At 37.8% G+C, this 15855-nt stretch overlaps 3 protein-coding genes and 1 pseudogene across 6 annotated transcripts; 3 read left to right on the forward strand and 1 right to left on the reverse strand.

Annotated features, from left to right (window-relative positions):
- The first annotated feature begins 124 nt into the window (after window positions 1-124).
- On the forward strand, window positions 125-5709 carry LOC111303500 (ubiquitin-activating enzyme E1 2-like). Of its 3 annotated transcripts, none has more exons than XM_089742511.1 (7): window positions 125-203; window positions 554-957; window positions 1596-1813; window positions 2188-2982; window positions 3428-4296; window positions 4389-4827; window positions 4956-5709. In XM_089742511.1, the coding sequence occupies exons 2-7, from the start codon at window positions 567-569 to the stop codon at window positions 5550-5552; spliced, it is 3309 nt and encodes a 1102-aa protein (XP_089598637.1). In that variant the 5' UTR covers window positions 125-203; window positions 554-566; the 3' UTR covers window positions 5553-5709. The 3 variants fall into 3 exon arrangements, with proteins under 3 accessions (XP_089598637.1, XP_089598636.1, XP_022755546.2); XM_089742510.1 differs by lacking the exon at window positions 125-203 and adding an exon at window positions 221-341; XM_022899811.2 differs by lacking the exon at window positions 125-203 and having other exon boundaries at window positions 417-957.
- Window positions 5710-6401: 692 nt separating this feature from the next.
- Window positions 6402-9098, reverse strand: LOC111303502 (LRR repeats and ubiquitin-like domain-containing protein At2g30105; annotated as a pseudogene). The gene is made up of 10 exons (XR_016326922.1): window positions 8921-9098; window positions 8724-8821; window positions 8389-8547; window positions 8055-8165; window positions 7843-7943; window positions 7478-7614; window positions 7323-7371; window positions 7162-7227; window positions 6738-6857; window positions 6402-6646 (listed from the first exon to the last, which is right to left on the reverse strand). The product of XR_016326922.1 is annotated as an LRR repeats and ubiquitin-like domain-containing protein At2g30105 (transcript).
- Window positions 9099-10192: 1094 nt separating this feature from the next.
- LOC111304289 (uncharacterized protein At5g39865-like) lies at window positions 10193-11709 on the forward strand. The gene has a single exon (XM_022900833.2). It carries the CDS (start codon window positions 10708-10710, stop codon window positions 11434-11436), a length of 729 nt encoding a protein of 242 aa, XP_022756568.1. The 5' UTR covers window positions 10193-10707; the 3' UTR covers window positions 11437-11709.
- Window positions 11710-13585: 1876 nt separating this feature from the next.
- On the forward strand, window positions 13586-15855 carry LOC111304290 (protein NODULATION SIGNALING PATHWAY 2-like). The gene has a single exon (XM_022900834.2). The coding sequence runs from the start codon at window positions 13892-13894 to the stop codon at window positions 15494-15496; it is 1605 nt and encodes a 534-aa protein (XP_022756569.2). The 5' UTR covers window positions 13586-13891; the 3' UTR covers window positions 15497-15855.

Consider the following 15855-nt stretch of genomic DNA (forward strand, 5'->3'; position numbering starts at 1 on the left):
AATTTGGATTCTTGTACATTATACAGGTTTGAGGCGTGAGGTCAACCACGGTCGCCTCGCGCCAATCGAATCACCTTGTAAACATCAGTAATTTTTATAACGAGTCAATAATGTTTAAGCCTTTACCGAAGGATAGTCTGTCTCGGTACCAACACACTCCTACTCAACTCAGCCCCAGCTGATTCTTCTCCTTTTCTTCCAGGGTAAATCAGTTTACCTCATTTCTTCTTTGAATAGTCTCACTAAAGCAAAAAACATAGAAGATTTCGTAACAATATTAAAAGTGTCTTCCTTCTCTAACACTAAAGATTCTATTCTTCTGTTTCTAATTGTCGTAACTGGTGCGCTTCCTTTTCTTTTCTTCTCTTCTCTGCCTTAGAATCATGTTCAATTTAGGTTTTGGTTTTAGGATTTATGGTTTCTGTTACGATCTTTGTCGGATTTTTCCACCACAACTTTCTTCCTCTCATCCAACATAACTGCTTTTTTAATTTTTACAGTATCTTGTGGCACTGACCGTAATTTCTATGGGTTTTTGTGGCATTTTCACCAGTTTTGGACTCTATATGCTTCCTAGAAAGAGAGCTGCTACTAATGAAGAAGTAGTTATAGCTGACCCTGAAACCACCGCCACCATCACCACCACCGCCAACAGCACAGCTTCATCATCCTTCAAGAAGCAACGCCTTGATAGCTGCATCATCGCCGCCACTGCTAACGACTCAACGGCTGAGATTGGTGATAATAGTGCAATTATAGGAGGCAACAGCGACCAGAGTAACAGTAGAGTTGTTGAATCTTCACCGACGATCATGGTTCTTGGTGATGCGAATCACACTGAAATCGATGAGGATCTCCACAGTCGGCAGCTGGCCGTCTATGGCCGTGAGACTATGAGGCGGCTTTTCGCATCGAATATTCTTATTTCCGGGATGCAGGGTCTTGGAGCTGAGATTGGTATGAATTTTCGAAACTTTATTTTCTTTTTATCCTTTCTTAATTTTTGATAAAAAGTGATTTTTTTATAGAACAAAAAGAATTGATTTGTATCTTATCTATGTGCAATCATAATTGCTTTTCCTTATCACCTTATGTGTCGAGATGGATCCAATATGTAGACAGTTGCTTCGAAATCATAATATTAAAAGTTGATGAGATTCTAAGGTATTGATATTTAGGGTTTTAAAATTTTTAGGTATGTCTTGCTTATGATGATTTCATTTGATGGGTCCATTCTCTCTCTGAATTTGCCTTTGCAAATATTAGTATTTGGATTCTAATAATCGCTGTATGGTAAGTGAACAGGTCGACAAAAAGGTGACAGTAATTCATGCGCTAATGTTGAAAATTATGAGCTAAAAATTATGCCAGAACTAATCAATCTATTTTCTCTATGTAATGCATGATATCAATCCCCTGGGTTTAGAATTCTTTTCGGTTGTCTTTTGGGATGTATGTCTGATGGTTATAGATTGATGCTGTGCCGTAATTGATGAGGGATTGGGGTTTGATGTCCTAGATTTTTTTTGTGCCTTGTTCTTGCGGTATCAGATCTGATATTCGCACTTATAATTTTATTTCTTCTGCTTGTGCAGCAAAGAATCTCATTCTTGCTGGTGTCAAGTCTGTGACCTTGCATGATGAAGGGGTGGTGGAGTTGTGGGATTTGTCCAGTAACTTTGTGTTTTCCGAGAGTGATGTTGGTAAAAACAGGGCTCTTGCCTCTGTTCAGAAGTTGCAAGAGCTTAACAATGCTGTGATCATTTCCACCTTAACAACAAAATTAACCAAGGAACAACTTTCTGACTTCCAGGTATTTCCTCATCTTTGGATCTCTGCTCATTTATAATTCTTACCTGGTTATTTTTGAATTTTTAAAGGTTAACTGAATTTGGAATTGCTCCATTATGTTTTGTAACAAACCTAGAGAAATCATGCTGAAAATTGATTATCAGCACCTCAAAATCCTACTGTTTATATCTAACTCTTTAAGGAAGAAAATAAGTTCAGCTATTTTCAAACTGGGAAAAGATGGGATATGAAGGAGAATTCAGGAAAGTGTGTTTAAGCTAGAAAAATGTATGTAATTTGATTTAAAATCTTGCTCTATATTGCATGTGTTTTTTGATGATTTGTACATTCTCTGTGTATTCCATCACATAACTCATCTTCATCCCCGTTGTACAGGCTGTTGTATTTTCTGATATCAGTTTTGAGAAAGCCATTGAGTTTAATGATTACTGTCATAGTCATCAGCCTCCTATCTCTTTCATCAAGGCTGAAGTTAGAGGTCTCTTTGGTTCTATATTTTGTGATTTTGGACCTGAGTTCACTGTAGTTGATGTTGATGGAGAGGATCCTCATACAGGTATAATTGCATCCATTAGCAATGACAACCCAGCACTTGTATCTTGTGTTGACGATGAAAGACTTGAGTTTCAAGTTGGAGATCTTGTTGTCTTCTCTGAAGTTCATGGAATGACAGAACTAAATGATGGGAAACCAAGGAAGATTAAGAGTGCAAGGCCATATTCATTTACTCTTGAGGAGGATTCTACCAATTTCAATATGTATATTAAAGGCGGTATTGTTACACAAGTGAAACAGCCTAAGGTGTTAAATTTTAAACCATTAAGAGAGGCTCTCAAAGACCCTGGTGATTTTCTGCTGAGTGATTTCTCAAAGTTTGACCATCCACCTCTGTTACACTTAGCATTCCAAGCACTGGATAAGTTTGTCTCTGATTTGGGACGTTTTCCAATTGCTGGTTCAGAAGAAGATGCCCATAAGCTTATTTCTATTGCTGGTAACATTAATGAGAGTTTGGGAGATAGAAGGGTGGAAGATATAAACCCGAAACTTTTGCGGCACTTTGCTTTTGGTTCCAGGGCTGTACTGAATCCCATGGCTGCCATGTTTGGTGGAATTGTTGGACAAGAGGTTGTCAAAGCATGCTCTGGAAAGTTTCACCCTCTCTTTCAGGTTAGTGTTCATTATTCTTTTTGCAAATTGCCTTTTGTTGACATAGTCAAGTTAGAATTTACTCTTACTTACCCTTACACATGAATTTTTGGAATTTTTGTAATCATATTGCGCTTTGAACAATTCTTTCTGGGTAGGAAACGGAGAAGTTTAAGTTTGTTTGACTTGGGCATAGAAGAGGAAAAGGAGGAGTTTTATTATTAATAATTTAATTTGAGTCATCTGAGAAGAAAGGTGTTATACTTAAAAATGGGATGGAACACCTTGGATTGTGGCTCAAAAATCTTATTGCAGCCACTTGGCCTTCCCGACCTCCTCTTTCATTTATTACCATCTCCGAGACTTGAAAACAAGAGTTTATGGCTTTTTCTTTAGAGTTTATTGAAACATTTTCAACTTGCATTTTTGTTCTGTTCTACTAATTTTTTGTCATTTGATTCTACAGTTCTTTTATTTTGACTCAGTGGAATCACTTCCTACAGAGCCTCTGGACCCTAGTGATTTCAGACCATTAAATAGCCGTTATGATGCACAAATTTCAGTGTTTGGGTACAAGCTCCAAAAGAAACTGGAGGATGCAAAAGTGTTTATTGTGGGATCTGGTGCGCTAGGTTGTGAGTTTCTAAAAAATATTGCTCTAATGGGAGTTTCATGTGGTGGCCAAGGAAAGCTGACCATCACTGACGATGATGTAATTGAGAAGAGCAATCTGAGCAGGCAATTTCTTTTCCGGGATTGGAATATCGGGCAGGCCAAATCCACAGTTGCTGCTTCTGCTGCTGCATCCATAAACTCTCTTTTAAACATTGAAGCTTTGCAAAACCGTGTGGGTCCTGAAACTGAAAATGTGTTTGATGACACCTTCTGGGAGAATTTAACCGTGGTTATTAATGCATTGGATAACGTCAATGCTAGGCTTTATGTTGATCAGAGGTGCTTATATTTCCAGAAACCACTTCTTGAGTCTGGAACCCTAGGTGCTAAATGCAACACACAGATGGTCATTCCTCACCTCACTGAAAACTATGGTGCTTCAAGAGACCCTCCTGAGAAACAAGCTCCCATGTGCACTGTGCACTCATTCCCTCACAATATTGACCATTGTTTGACATGGGCTCGCTCTGAGTTTGAGGGTCTGCTTGAGAAAACTCCTGCTGAAGTGAATACTTATTTGTCTAATCCAGTTGAATATAAAACAGCACAAAGGAATGCCGGAGATGCTCAGGCTAGGGATAATTTGGAACGTGTTCTTGAATGCCTTGAGAAAGAAAAGTGTGAGACATTCCAGGATTGCATCACTTGGGCTCGTCTAAGGTACTTCTTTTGATGTTGAATTGATATTATATTCATGATTGAAGATAGTGCTTTTGTTGTGTCTCTTTCTGATTTTATACTTCTGCACCCAGATTTGAAGACTATTTTGTGAACCGTGTAAAGCAGCTGATTTATACGTTCCCTGAAGATGCTGCAACCAGTACTGGGGCACCCTTCTGGTCTGCCCCAAAAAGATTCCCTCAGCCACTTCAGTTCTCAGCAGCTGATTTGAGTCATCTGCAGTTTGTTATGGCTGCTTCTGTCCTGCGGGCTGAAACATTTGCCATTCCCATTCCCATTCCTGAATGGATTAAGCAACCTAAGATGTTGGCTGAGGCTGTTGAGAAAGTGATGGTCCCAGATTTCCAGCCAAAGAAAGATGCGAAAATTGTAACGGATGAGAAGGCTACTACTCTCTCTATTGCATCTGTAGATGATGCAGGAGTTATCAATGAGCTCATCTACAAGTTAGAGCTTTGCACGGAAAATTTAGCTCAAGAGTTCAAGATGAAACCTATTCAATTTGAGAAGGTTTGTCTTGTTACTTGTTTTGATATATTTACCATGTGTATCCTATGGGTTTCTTCACCTTGTTATTATATAAATTTCAGTTATTGAAGCGAATTTTTTTTTATTAATATTATCTCTTGAATTTGCAGGATGATGATACGAACTACCACATGGATCTGATAGCTGGGCTTGCAAATATGAGGGCCAGGAACTACAGCATTCCTGAGGTGGATAAGCTCAAAGCCAAGTTTATTGCTGGAAGAATCATCCCAGCAATTGCTACCTCCACAGCTATGGCCACAGGTCTTGTCTGCCTAGAGCTTTACAAGGCTCTGGATGGATGCCACAAACTGGAGGACTACCGTAACACTTTTGCAAACCTTGCACTGCCTCTGTTCTCTATGGCGGAGCCAGTTCCACCCAAAGTCATCAAACACAGTGACATGAGCTGGACTGTTTGGGACCGGTGGATCCTGAGAGATAACCCAACTCTGAGGGAACTCATTCAGTGGCTGAAGGATAAGGGGTTGAATGCCTACAGCATATCTTATGGAAGTTGCTTGCTATATAATAGCATGTTCCCTCGGCACAGAGAGCGAATGGACAAGACGATGGTAGATCTAGCCCAGGAAGTGGCAAAGGCTGAATTGCCTCCAAATAGAAGGCACCTGGATGTTGTCGTGGCTTGTGAGGATGATGAGGACAATGATATTGACATTCCTCAGGTATCAATCTACTTCAGCTAGGTTGGGTTTTTTTTTTTCTCACCCGTTGCTGCGTGGGGTTGTGATTTAGAATAAAACTTTGACAGAGATGTTATATTTTTATATCAATGAGCATACAAATTGGATAACTTTGACATCCAATATGATATCTCCCCTAATTGCTTGGGTTTCGCTTTTTCTTGACTTGCCATTCGTCATTTGTGTATTTAATATTCTCATTTATCCCATAGAACCATAAATTGCTTGTATGTTTATAAAGATCTAATCTTATATCAGAATGCTTTGAAGATTTGATATAATACATATGAAAAGATTTAACTTAAATCTGTAAAGCATTTTTGATAAAATAAAATTGTGAAAATTTTAAATCAAAATAAATAATAACTCGGCAATCAACTCATAGTTGGATGCAAGTTTTCATAATACGTTTGGTTGGCTTCTACGTAGGAGCATAACTTTTCTTTGCCCTTGAACTCAAAAGATTTTTGCATTTTTACCACCATGTCTTTTAGTAGAGAAAGAAAATGGAAAATTCATTATTTTATTTTCAATCTTACCCTAATTTATCCCCTTTCTTATTTCTCTAGAACAAGGAAGCCTTCTGCCATTCTCGCATTATCAACTCCCAAGTCTTTACCTACGTACGATGCAGCAATATAATCGTTTCTTTTACAGACACGAATTTGCAATATCTTCATTACAAAAGAAAAGCAAGTCAATAAGTTAACGTCTATATGTTGAGTGTTCTGGCCTTTGACTGCCACATCAAAGTTGTCTTACCCCTTTGCCTATTACCTGACAATGTTCAAGAATGAATTTGCTTTTCCTGAATTAATTAGAGAAAAAAAAGGATTACTGACAACACTACTAATTCATTAAGAAACTGTTTTTTAAAACGAAACTTTTGTTTCATCTATTCACAGCATAAATAGAATCAGCGGTTTGCTTTTTTTTTTTTTTTTTTTTTTTGGTGGCTGCAAATTACAGAATGATATATGTAGAAATTAATTTTTATCAGCACCTTCATCAAATGCAGCAGAGCTTACAACTCGAAAATCAAGCTGCTTCTGATGCTATGAGCGCCTGCGTTCATCAAACTCTTCCCACCCTTCAAACTATTGGGAGGATGGGCCAAATTAGGCATCCGAATTGCCTAAACAAAAAATGAGGCCCACTTCAAGTATTATAGGAAAGACATGTACATACCTGACGAAGGACATCCATCGTGATTTCTGGGTTATGGAGATCCAGTGTTGTGAGTTGGAGACACTCCTTTAATAATGTACAAGGGAGGCATTTCAGCCCATTATTACTGAGATGCAACGCCTGCAGAAGCAACAAGGAAAAATGTAATAAACATACCATAATCGGTTCTCTCTTGCTCTCCTATTTCATCTGCCTTTCTAAGTACATATTTTAAGAAGGGAAAGTTCAAGAAATGAAAACCAACCATTTACCAGATGGTATATGCACTGGCTGCCCATGTGAATGTCTTGAATGACATTCAAAATTAATCAAGCAGATGGAAGGGAATTTATTTCTAGAATTGCTACAACGAGCTTAAGCTGTAAAGCAAAATTGATAACACAAAGGCAGATAAAACTGACATAATAAAGAACCTAGTGGGGACCTTTAAATTGTGCAAATTCCCAAATGTCTCTGGAAGCTCTGACAGAAGATTTGCTGAAAGCTCAACCTGAAACACATTAAGCAGTTTACTCAACTATGCACAATACTTGGTTTACGATAGCTTGATTACATATGTAAAGACAAATGCCAAGAATCCTATACCTCAACAAGAGAATTACACTCTCCAATACATGCAGGAACAGTGGTAATCCTGAAACAAAATATGAATAACACCAATTGTAACATAAGTTATTTTATCATGCATAGGAAAGAAGCCTATTTTACAGCCCTTTAATGCATCCTAATCTAAATATTACCTATTATTATTGGCCTTCAAAACTTCAAGCTTAGTCAGAATGCCTATTTCATTTGGAAGCTAGTCAACTTATTGTTGGCGACATGGAGTTGCCTCAGAGAAGTCAGAAAGCCAAGTGCAGAAGGCAAAGTGGTCAAGCTGCAGATCGAATTTGGTTTTGGATATTATACATGCAACCCTGATCATGAAGTAAACAAAGTAAACATGATATTAACATTTCTGTGACCACATGTTTCCATATCACTGTACATGAAAATTGTGTTTACCTGCCTTTGCAAGTAAAATCAGAGGAAAGTACATTGGGATCACAATTTGAATAAACAAGAAGAAAAAAAGTTGATATTTAGATGAGAAAAAAAAACTCACTAATTCTGACAAATGGATAGAACAGTTAGATACTTCAGAGATATTAGTTCTTCCCAATGAATGGCTTCATCAGAAAAACAATTTGCATTAAGGAACAGTTTCTACAAAGTGTTTAGATTCACACACTAACATGTATCAAATGATCTATGAATAAAACTAATCAAGTATCTCAAATGAAATTCCTGGAACACAAAGGAAAAAGGTCTGTTTACCTGAACGGAATTCAAACAGCTGATTTTGTTGGGTACAACTTGGATGCTGTTGTTATTGACATCCAGGACTCTTGCAGATGATCCACAATCCCAGACTTCATCAGGTATGGCCTTACAAAATTCAATCAACAAGAATAATTTGGAAAACGATTAACATCAAAAATTGAAATGATTTGTTTTATAAATGCTAATAAAAGTAGGATTGCTTCTTCAAGCTATAAGTAAATCAAATGGCAACATATTACACTTAAACTATGAAAACAAGCAAAAGATCAACTGACTGAAGCAATGAGCCTGAATCATCACAACAACGTAGGTTATTACACAAAAATACCTTCAAATTGCAATCGGCTAATGCTACCACTCCAGTAGCCTTCCATCGTTCCAAACGATTCTTATCCATAATAATTTCAGTCCTTGCAAAGGATTTTTTATAGTCATTTTCTGTCCTTGAAATAGGCAGAGTTTGAGCTTCTTTTAGAATAGGACCGCCCTGTTCATAAAAAAAAAAAAACCCTTAAAATTAGACAAATCCTTTCAACAATCCCTTTAGCGCAACAATCTTTTCACACCAAAGAATTAAAAAGAATTCCTTTCTGAATAATCTCATTCCATTTTAAACTTAAACCGAAAGCATAAAAGGAGAGAGATGAGTTAAAGCTAAAATACCCATTGGCGTAAACCCTGAGAAGTCATCAGCATGAGCTTAGCTCCATTCATGACCTCCGATTCCTCCACGTTCATTGCGTCCGCCAAAAGCTTCCCTTCAATTTCAAACCACCCAAAATAAAATATACTTAAATTTATCAAGCATAGATAAATTTACAGAAGAAAAAAAAGAACGAAAGAGAGAAGATAGAAAACTTTGAAGATGAACTTTTGGCCACGAGGCAGAACATTGGTAAGAGTCTGGGGATGAGATTTAAGGTCTTTGATTGGTGAATCCTTCGCAATCGATATTGGTATCGATCTTCCTCTGAACTTCACTGTTATGTTAATATTTACGCTGCTTTCGCCTTCGTCTTTGCCCCTTTTTTTTTTTTTTCAAAACTTTCTTTTTTTCCCCTTCTGATCTTTGATCTATTCGATCGATCAAACTCAAAACTCAAACTCGACCGGTATCCGAACAAGGTTGTCGTGTTTGTGTCACTGTCGCTTTCGCTGTTTCGAACTTTCAACTTTGGATGGTTTAAAGTATGCAATGACTTTAATGGCCTTAATAATCTTCTTTATTTTCCATGTTGCCATGTACTATTATTATTCTTTCCCAGGGGAAGTAAAATATTTTCAAGATTTTTCTGTTTCATATGAAGTGTTTTTTTTTTTTTTTCTTTAAAAAAAGTGTACTCTGAAACTAGGAGCTATATGTATATATATTTTCCCATATATTTCAAGTGATATTTTTAATTCTTTCTTTGTATTTTTATTTTGAAAATTCTAAATTGCACATGAATACAACTAAAGCATTATTGAAAAGGAGACGCATGAATTTGCAACCGAACCAAACATGGTTTCTTTAGTGTAAAACACTGGGAACTAATGACCAAGTTTAGAAAACACAACTTGCCTTAAGTGGGTGTCCTACAAGAGTCGATAAACAAAAGGGAAAGATAAATTTTGGTCATTTTGGAATGAAAAACAAGAGTTTTCTTTAGGCCTATTCATTTTATGTCCATCAATCGGCATGTGGATTCTGTTATCCACTACTTTCTTCTGCAACCATGTGAAACTTTTCAGAGCCCACCCACCTTGGTGGGTCTTTTTCCCTTTTAATCTTTAACCTTTAACTTTTGGAAACAATTGATTCAGTCCTTTCAATCTCTTGTCTCTTTGTTACAGGAATTAATGATGGCCTATGGTGTCCCAAAGTCCACTTGTTGGGATGGGATCCATCTCTGTTCCTTTCTTTTTAATGTTTTCTTTTCAATATCTTAATTTCCCTTTTGGCAAAGCAATGTCCATGTCTCATTAATGTTATTGTGCTAATATATTCCCATCAGCTTGAAAATGGGCAAAATTTAATGAGTTTCATGACTGAAATTTCATTAACAGAAGTTGGTAAGTAACAAGAAGCTTGAGCTAAGGTGGTGAAGTGAGATTTAAGGCATCAGAAAATCATGTTCTTTCTTTCTGTACGAAAGACATGGAAAGCTCAATATTCCTACCACAAACCTCTTTCAACAGAAGGGTAAGGGAAATATCCCCAATGAAGGATCAATGATGAGGGTTATTTAATATTAGTTCCAGTGATGGGCAATGAGTTGAGGACCTCCCATCTATCATGAGCCTAAGTGAGGGTAATGCCATGGCATCTGGTAATCACAATCACAACCTCTCTTTCTTCCTTTTAGACTTCTTTTGAAGCTTAATAAACTAAACCCACCCTGTCAGCTACCTCAACCAATAAACCAACCGCCCCATCTCTTCCTCCCTCCTACCCCCAAAGCCAAACCTTAAAAAAGGAGTGAAAAAGCTCACTCTATCCCAAACCCTGCAACTGCAAAAAGAAAAAGAAAAAGAAAATTCCCCGCCTTCGGAGCTCCTCCTTCCCTTTAAGCAAGGCTATCTTTCATCCTCTCATGGTATTTTGACTATTCTAAGTGTTCAAAAATTGAATTTTGAAAGGAAAAACCTCATCTTTCAACCGCTATCAATGTGGCGGCCGTGGGGTAACAAAAAAACAACGGTGCCGATTCATGACACGTCATCTCCTTTCTCCTGCTCTTCCTTCAAAGATATCCAAAACCTTTGCTCGGAGGATTCTTCTCTCTCATTCGCCACCAAAAGAACCGCCAATGTCTTCCACCGTGTCCGAATCGCCAACTCCCTCCTCCGCTTCTGGGTCCCCGCCCGCTCTGAAACACGAATTGACCCCAATGGGAAAATCTCGGATTCGGTTACGGATCGCTCCATTTCAATCCCAGACGCTGACAAGCGCATTGTCGTTTACTTCACGAGCCTCCGCGTGATTCGGTCGACATTCGAGGATTGCAAGACCGTTCGATCGATCCTCCAAGGATTCCGAGTCTCGATCGACGAACGAGATCTGTCGATGGACTCCGGGTTCTTAAACGAATTGCAAGGGATCCTTGGTCAAAGCAAATTGACTTTGCCGCGGGTTTTCATTGGCGGGAGATACATGGGAGGGGCTGAGGAGATCAAACAGCTACACGAGACAGGCGAGCTCAAGAAGTTTGTGGAAGGATTGCCCGCAGCTGAACTCGGCACCTGTGACGTCTGCGGCGGTTCCTGGTTCATCCTGTGCAACGAATGTAACGGTAGCCGTAAACTGTACACTGAAAAGCATGGGTTCAAGACTTGTCCGGCCTGTAACGAAAATGGCTTAATCAGGTGCCCTTCTTGCTCTTGTGCACCCCTCTAAAAATACCTCTTTTTTTAACCATAAAAGAAAATTTTGGGTCAATTAATTGTGGTTTTTGGTTTTTGTTTTTAATATTTTTGGGCGGAGTGAGTGTCAAAAGAATGTGGAGGCCCAAGCAATGGATTTGTTGCTTTAAGATTGTAAGAGCTGACCTTTTTTTTTTTTATTTGTAGCTTTAAAAAGTAGTGAACATTGAAAAGGACAATAGTAGAATTTAGCAGGCTTCAGCTTATGTAACCGTAACTGTTTTTACTGTTAATGGGTAGAGGCTTAGTTCCCATATTGGTGATGAAAATGTATTTAATGTTTTCTGTCGTATTTGCTGTTGATATACTTGATGGAGATAGTTTCTTTACTAAATTTGTAAATTCCTCCTTTTTTAACTTTTATTTAACACTGGTTTCCACTTGCCTGTGGATTTTTGTAGTCATTTGACAGATTCTTGTTATTGCATTGCCTGAGCAGAATTTTACATTGACTCTGGTAAGAAAAACAGAAATTTGCAAGTTAGAAACAAGGCAGTAGCTTTAATAAACAGTCATTTACAAGAAAACTTTTGCAGTTTCTCCTCAAAATAGGAAGTCCTAATTAATTCTGTATTCCAGCTTCTGTTATTACAGTAGATTGGGAAAAAGATCTAAAGCTGTTACTTGACATATAAAAGGACGAGGGAAGTATGGAATTTCCCGCATGTTCATGAAATTTGTTCCATAATGTTTAGTAGGCTTGACAGTATAATAGATGTAGTCAATGTGGAGATGAAAGCTGGGTTTAATTATTAAAAGCATGATTGGTAGTTTCTGAATTAATTGCGTTTTATAAGGCCTCTAAAATTCAGTTCCAAGGCTTTAATGATAGTATGATACCAGTTTAAATTCTACTGGCAACTTGTATCTTATACTACTAGACTTTCGACGTTCATCCCACCCTGCTGAGCTTGCGGATCCAGGATTCACGGGCAATTTCAGACCTTAATCTGTCTTGCTCTTTAGGCTTTAACTTGTTACATTGCTCCCATGGATGTACTGTGACAGTAATTTGATGAAACTTGGCCTTTGAGGATTGGTTTTGAATCCATCTCCATCTTTTTTATTGATCAACATCGATACTTTTCTTAAGAAAAAAAGATAAATTTCTTGGCTTTTAAACCAGGAAAGAACCATTAGTCTGACTACGCGTCAGTCCTTTAGGAACAGATATGTGAGCCGTTGACACTCTGAGGCAAAAAAAGATGCATTCAACTAAAAAAATATTATACATATCGATGGTGCATTAAACTATTGGCCATGAAGTGAAAATAAAGTAAACGACAGTAGCTAGAGGCCAGAATTGCAGCCAAATGAGGGGTAGAAGATGCGTCTGTAACTCATATTCAACGTTGCTTCACCACGTAACAGCCAATGGAAGTGAAAAGTTTCAGAAAACTTCGGGATCATGGAGGAATGCAATACATAAGACAATTTTTGTTTTTAATCTTCGCCGTGAAAGACTGATCGCAGCAAATTCTTGCTTTATACATAATTATATATATCATGACAAAAAGGGATGGTAGGAAATGATCCTGTCACCCAAAGATAAACAGGTTTCAAAGATAAAGCTGGAAAATATTTGATGTATCTTAATGTTTAATCATTTCTTCATAATAGAAAGAAATCACAGTAAGATTACAGCTCAAGAATCAAAGCTAAAATTACATTACATATCCAAGAAGACTCTGTAATGCGCCTTCACGTAACTAATTTGTTTTTCTGTTCAATGGCATACATATAATGGTTGGAGGAAAAATGAATATATTTAACGGCCAGGATCTTATGCTAGATAATCGTTAAGAATTTTATATTATTAAAAATGGTTATTTTGACATGGCAGTGATAATTATTTGGAAGAAACTTTGATTTGGATTTGTGTTAAAAACTCAAAGAATTCTCCATCCCTTCATTATTTTAATCTAAATTTGAGATAGGTTTGATTGATTTCAAACACGTCAACATTAAGATCATAATTGATAATTCTTTGAAAGAGATTTTGATGTAAAAGGATAATCTAATCCCATTATTCAATTATTAAAGGAAACTTTAAAAGAATGATATAATGTAGCCTGTATCTTAGGATTTTCTTAAAATTCTTCTTTTTTTTAACAAGCGGAAGAGCGTTTGACAATGACTATTGAATGATTACGTGATATATTAATATTCTAAACCAAGGGGATAGATACAGGGCGCTAAGCTTCCTCAAAAGCTGCCAAAGAAGTAGGAGGAATTTAATGGGAACTTCAGTGGAATAGAAGTATTGAGAAAGTGTCTATATATAAAAACAATGTGCGGAATTTTTATGATTTTTTTTTTATTATTTCTATCTTCATCTATATTCTTGGTGCTTGATCATAGCTATATATATAGTGCACCTTCTTTATCCAAGAAAAAAACACCAATCTCGTTTTACATTGAGATCCAAGATGTTGCAAATGGAGTTCCACCCTTCTTGGTCAACTTACAACCCATTAGACTCATCCCTTGAAGTAGGATTTTGTTTTGCAGAAATGGATGCCCAAGTGAGCAATTTTGAGTTTTCCACTTCATCAGTATCCATTGAAGATTTCTATGACATTTCTTCTTCTATGCTGTTATCTTCAACTCTATATGGCAGTGAAACCTATAGTTGTCCCTTTTTGGCCAATAATTTGCCAGTCATCTTACGAGGGGAACAGTGTTTATCAAGAGTTGATGAGGATGATACTTCTTCCAATGACCAGTTTATGCTTGATGGTGTTGAAAACTTCTCTGAATGGATGGCTAGTGACAGCAGCATCTCTTCACAAAAAAATTTCACTGAAGATATCAGCAGCCAAAATCTCTCAGCAATAGCAGGTGAAGTTTCTTTGGATGTCCGATTAGTCCAAGCATCCTCGGTTTTGCCTGCCGCATATATGGAAGTAGAAGACCAATTGATCATTCATCGTCTACTGAAAGCTTGTGGGGTTGCCTTGGGGAGCGAACAGATGGAGCTAGCAGAAGAAATTCTTAGGCGACTAAAAGAGAAGGCCTCTCCAACTGGCAAAAGCCTTGAACGCTTTGCATTTTATTTGACCCTAGCATTAGACAAGCAAGCTAACTACCTAATGCAGGAATCAAGCAAAAATTATGAGGCAGCCTTCAAGGCCTTTTATCAGATCTTCCCATATGGTAGGTTTGCTCATTTCACTGCAAATTCAGCCATACTAGAAGCCATCCCTGCTAATGTTATGGCAGTACATATTGTGGATTTTGAAATTGGCAAAGGCATACAATGGCCTCCTTTGATTAAGGCACTTGGAAGGCAAGGGTTAAGAACGTTGCGAGTGACCTCAATAAAATGGGGGAAAGAAGATGGCAGTTGCAGTCCTACAACTTTTGAGGAGACAAAGAAGCAGCTATGTGGACATGCAATGAATTTTGGTCTGAGACTGAAGGTGGAGGAGATGGACATTGAAGGCTTAGTGAACGAGATTAAAAAGGCTAGGGAAAGGCCGCGAAACAGCGAGTGGTTAGCATTTAATTGCATGGTAGGGCTCCCTCACATGGGAAGAGGGAGGAGTTTGAAGCATTTTGAGGATTTTCTTACAACAGCAAAGGCATTGATCAGGAGCCCTGGTGAAACTGATGGGAGTAATAGAGTTGTCATTATTTTGGGTAGTGGCAATGGTGTTGAAAAATGGATGGACTCTAGAAGTTTCAATTCTTTCTTTGAAGCGCAGATGGTCTACTTCCAAGCCTTGCTTGACTCAATGGAGCAATGTCAGCTTCTAGATGCAAGAATAGCTATGGAATGCTTGTTTGTGGTACCCAATCTTTGTTCCCTTGCAGATGTTCAGGAGTGGGAGGAAACTACAAGGGAGTGTGAATCCCTCAGAGAACTAGGCTTGGAGCCTCAGAGAATGAGCTGGGAAAACTATCTGGAGGCCAGGGAGCTAGTCAAAGAATCGGAGAATTCATATTGGTTAAGAATTGACGGAGAGGATAACAGTCAAATGGTCTTGGGTTACATGGGTGCTCCCCTGGTGAGAGTGTGTAGCTGGAGATAGTGTAAGAATCATTCAGAAGCTAGCAACACTTTCATACAGTAGACAGGCTCGGTATACATCAAATATATGCAGCACTAATTTTTTTTTTTTTTTGTATAAACAATGCAAAGGGAGTTGCCAGTGTAAAGCAATAGAGACTTAGCTCAAAAACAATCAAATTACTATTGTTTTATGAACAGTGTAGAAAAGCACAGGCAATAAAAGTTGATCAATATATCTAGAAATTATGTTCCTGCTTCCAGATAGGCTGATATTAAATTCTCTAGGCTGGGTAAAAGAATACAATGGTCTGTTTAAATTTGGATGACTTCAAATTTTGATGATATATAATAAGGTTTTTCCTATGCCTGCACTATTGC

The sequence above is a fragment of the Durio zibethinus genome, chromosome 13 (assembly GCF_047325235.1).
Source record: "Durio zibethinus cultivar Kanyao isolate XHJ-2024 chromosome 13, ASM4732523v1, whole genome shotgun sequence".
NCBI lineage: Eukaryota > Viridiplantae > Streptophyta > Magnoliopsida > Malvales > Malvaceae > Durio > Durio zibethinus.

What these genes read in the sequence shown, in the direction of transcription:
- LOC111304290 (XM_022900834.2), top strand. Translation starts at nt 13,892, where the DNA reads ATGTTGCAAATGGAGTTCCACCCTTCTTGGTCAACTTACAACCCATTA.
- LOC111303500 (XM_022899811.2), top strand. Translation starts at nt 528, where the DNA reads ATGGGTTTTTGTGGCATTTTCACCAGTTTTGGACTCTATATGCTTCCT. An exon ending in AACAACTTTCTGACTTCCAG is followed by an intron (nt 1,814 to 2,187) that starts GTATTTCCTCAT and finishes CCCGTTGTACAG; the next exon opens with GCTGTTGTATTTTCTGATAT. An exon ending in AGTTTCACCCTCTCTTTCAG is followed by an intron (nt 2,983 to 3,427) that starts GTTAGTGTTCAT and finishes TTGATTCTACAG; the next exon opens with TTCTTTTATTTTGACTCAGT.
- LOC111304289 (XM_022900833.2), top strand. Translation starts at nt 10,708, where the DNA reads ATGTGGCGGCCGTGGGGTAACAAAAAAACAACGGTGCCGATTCATGAC.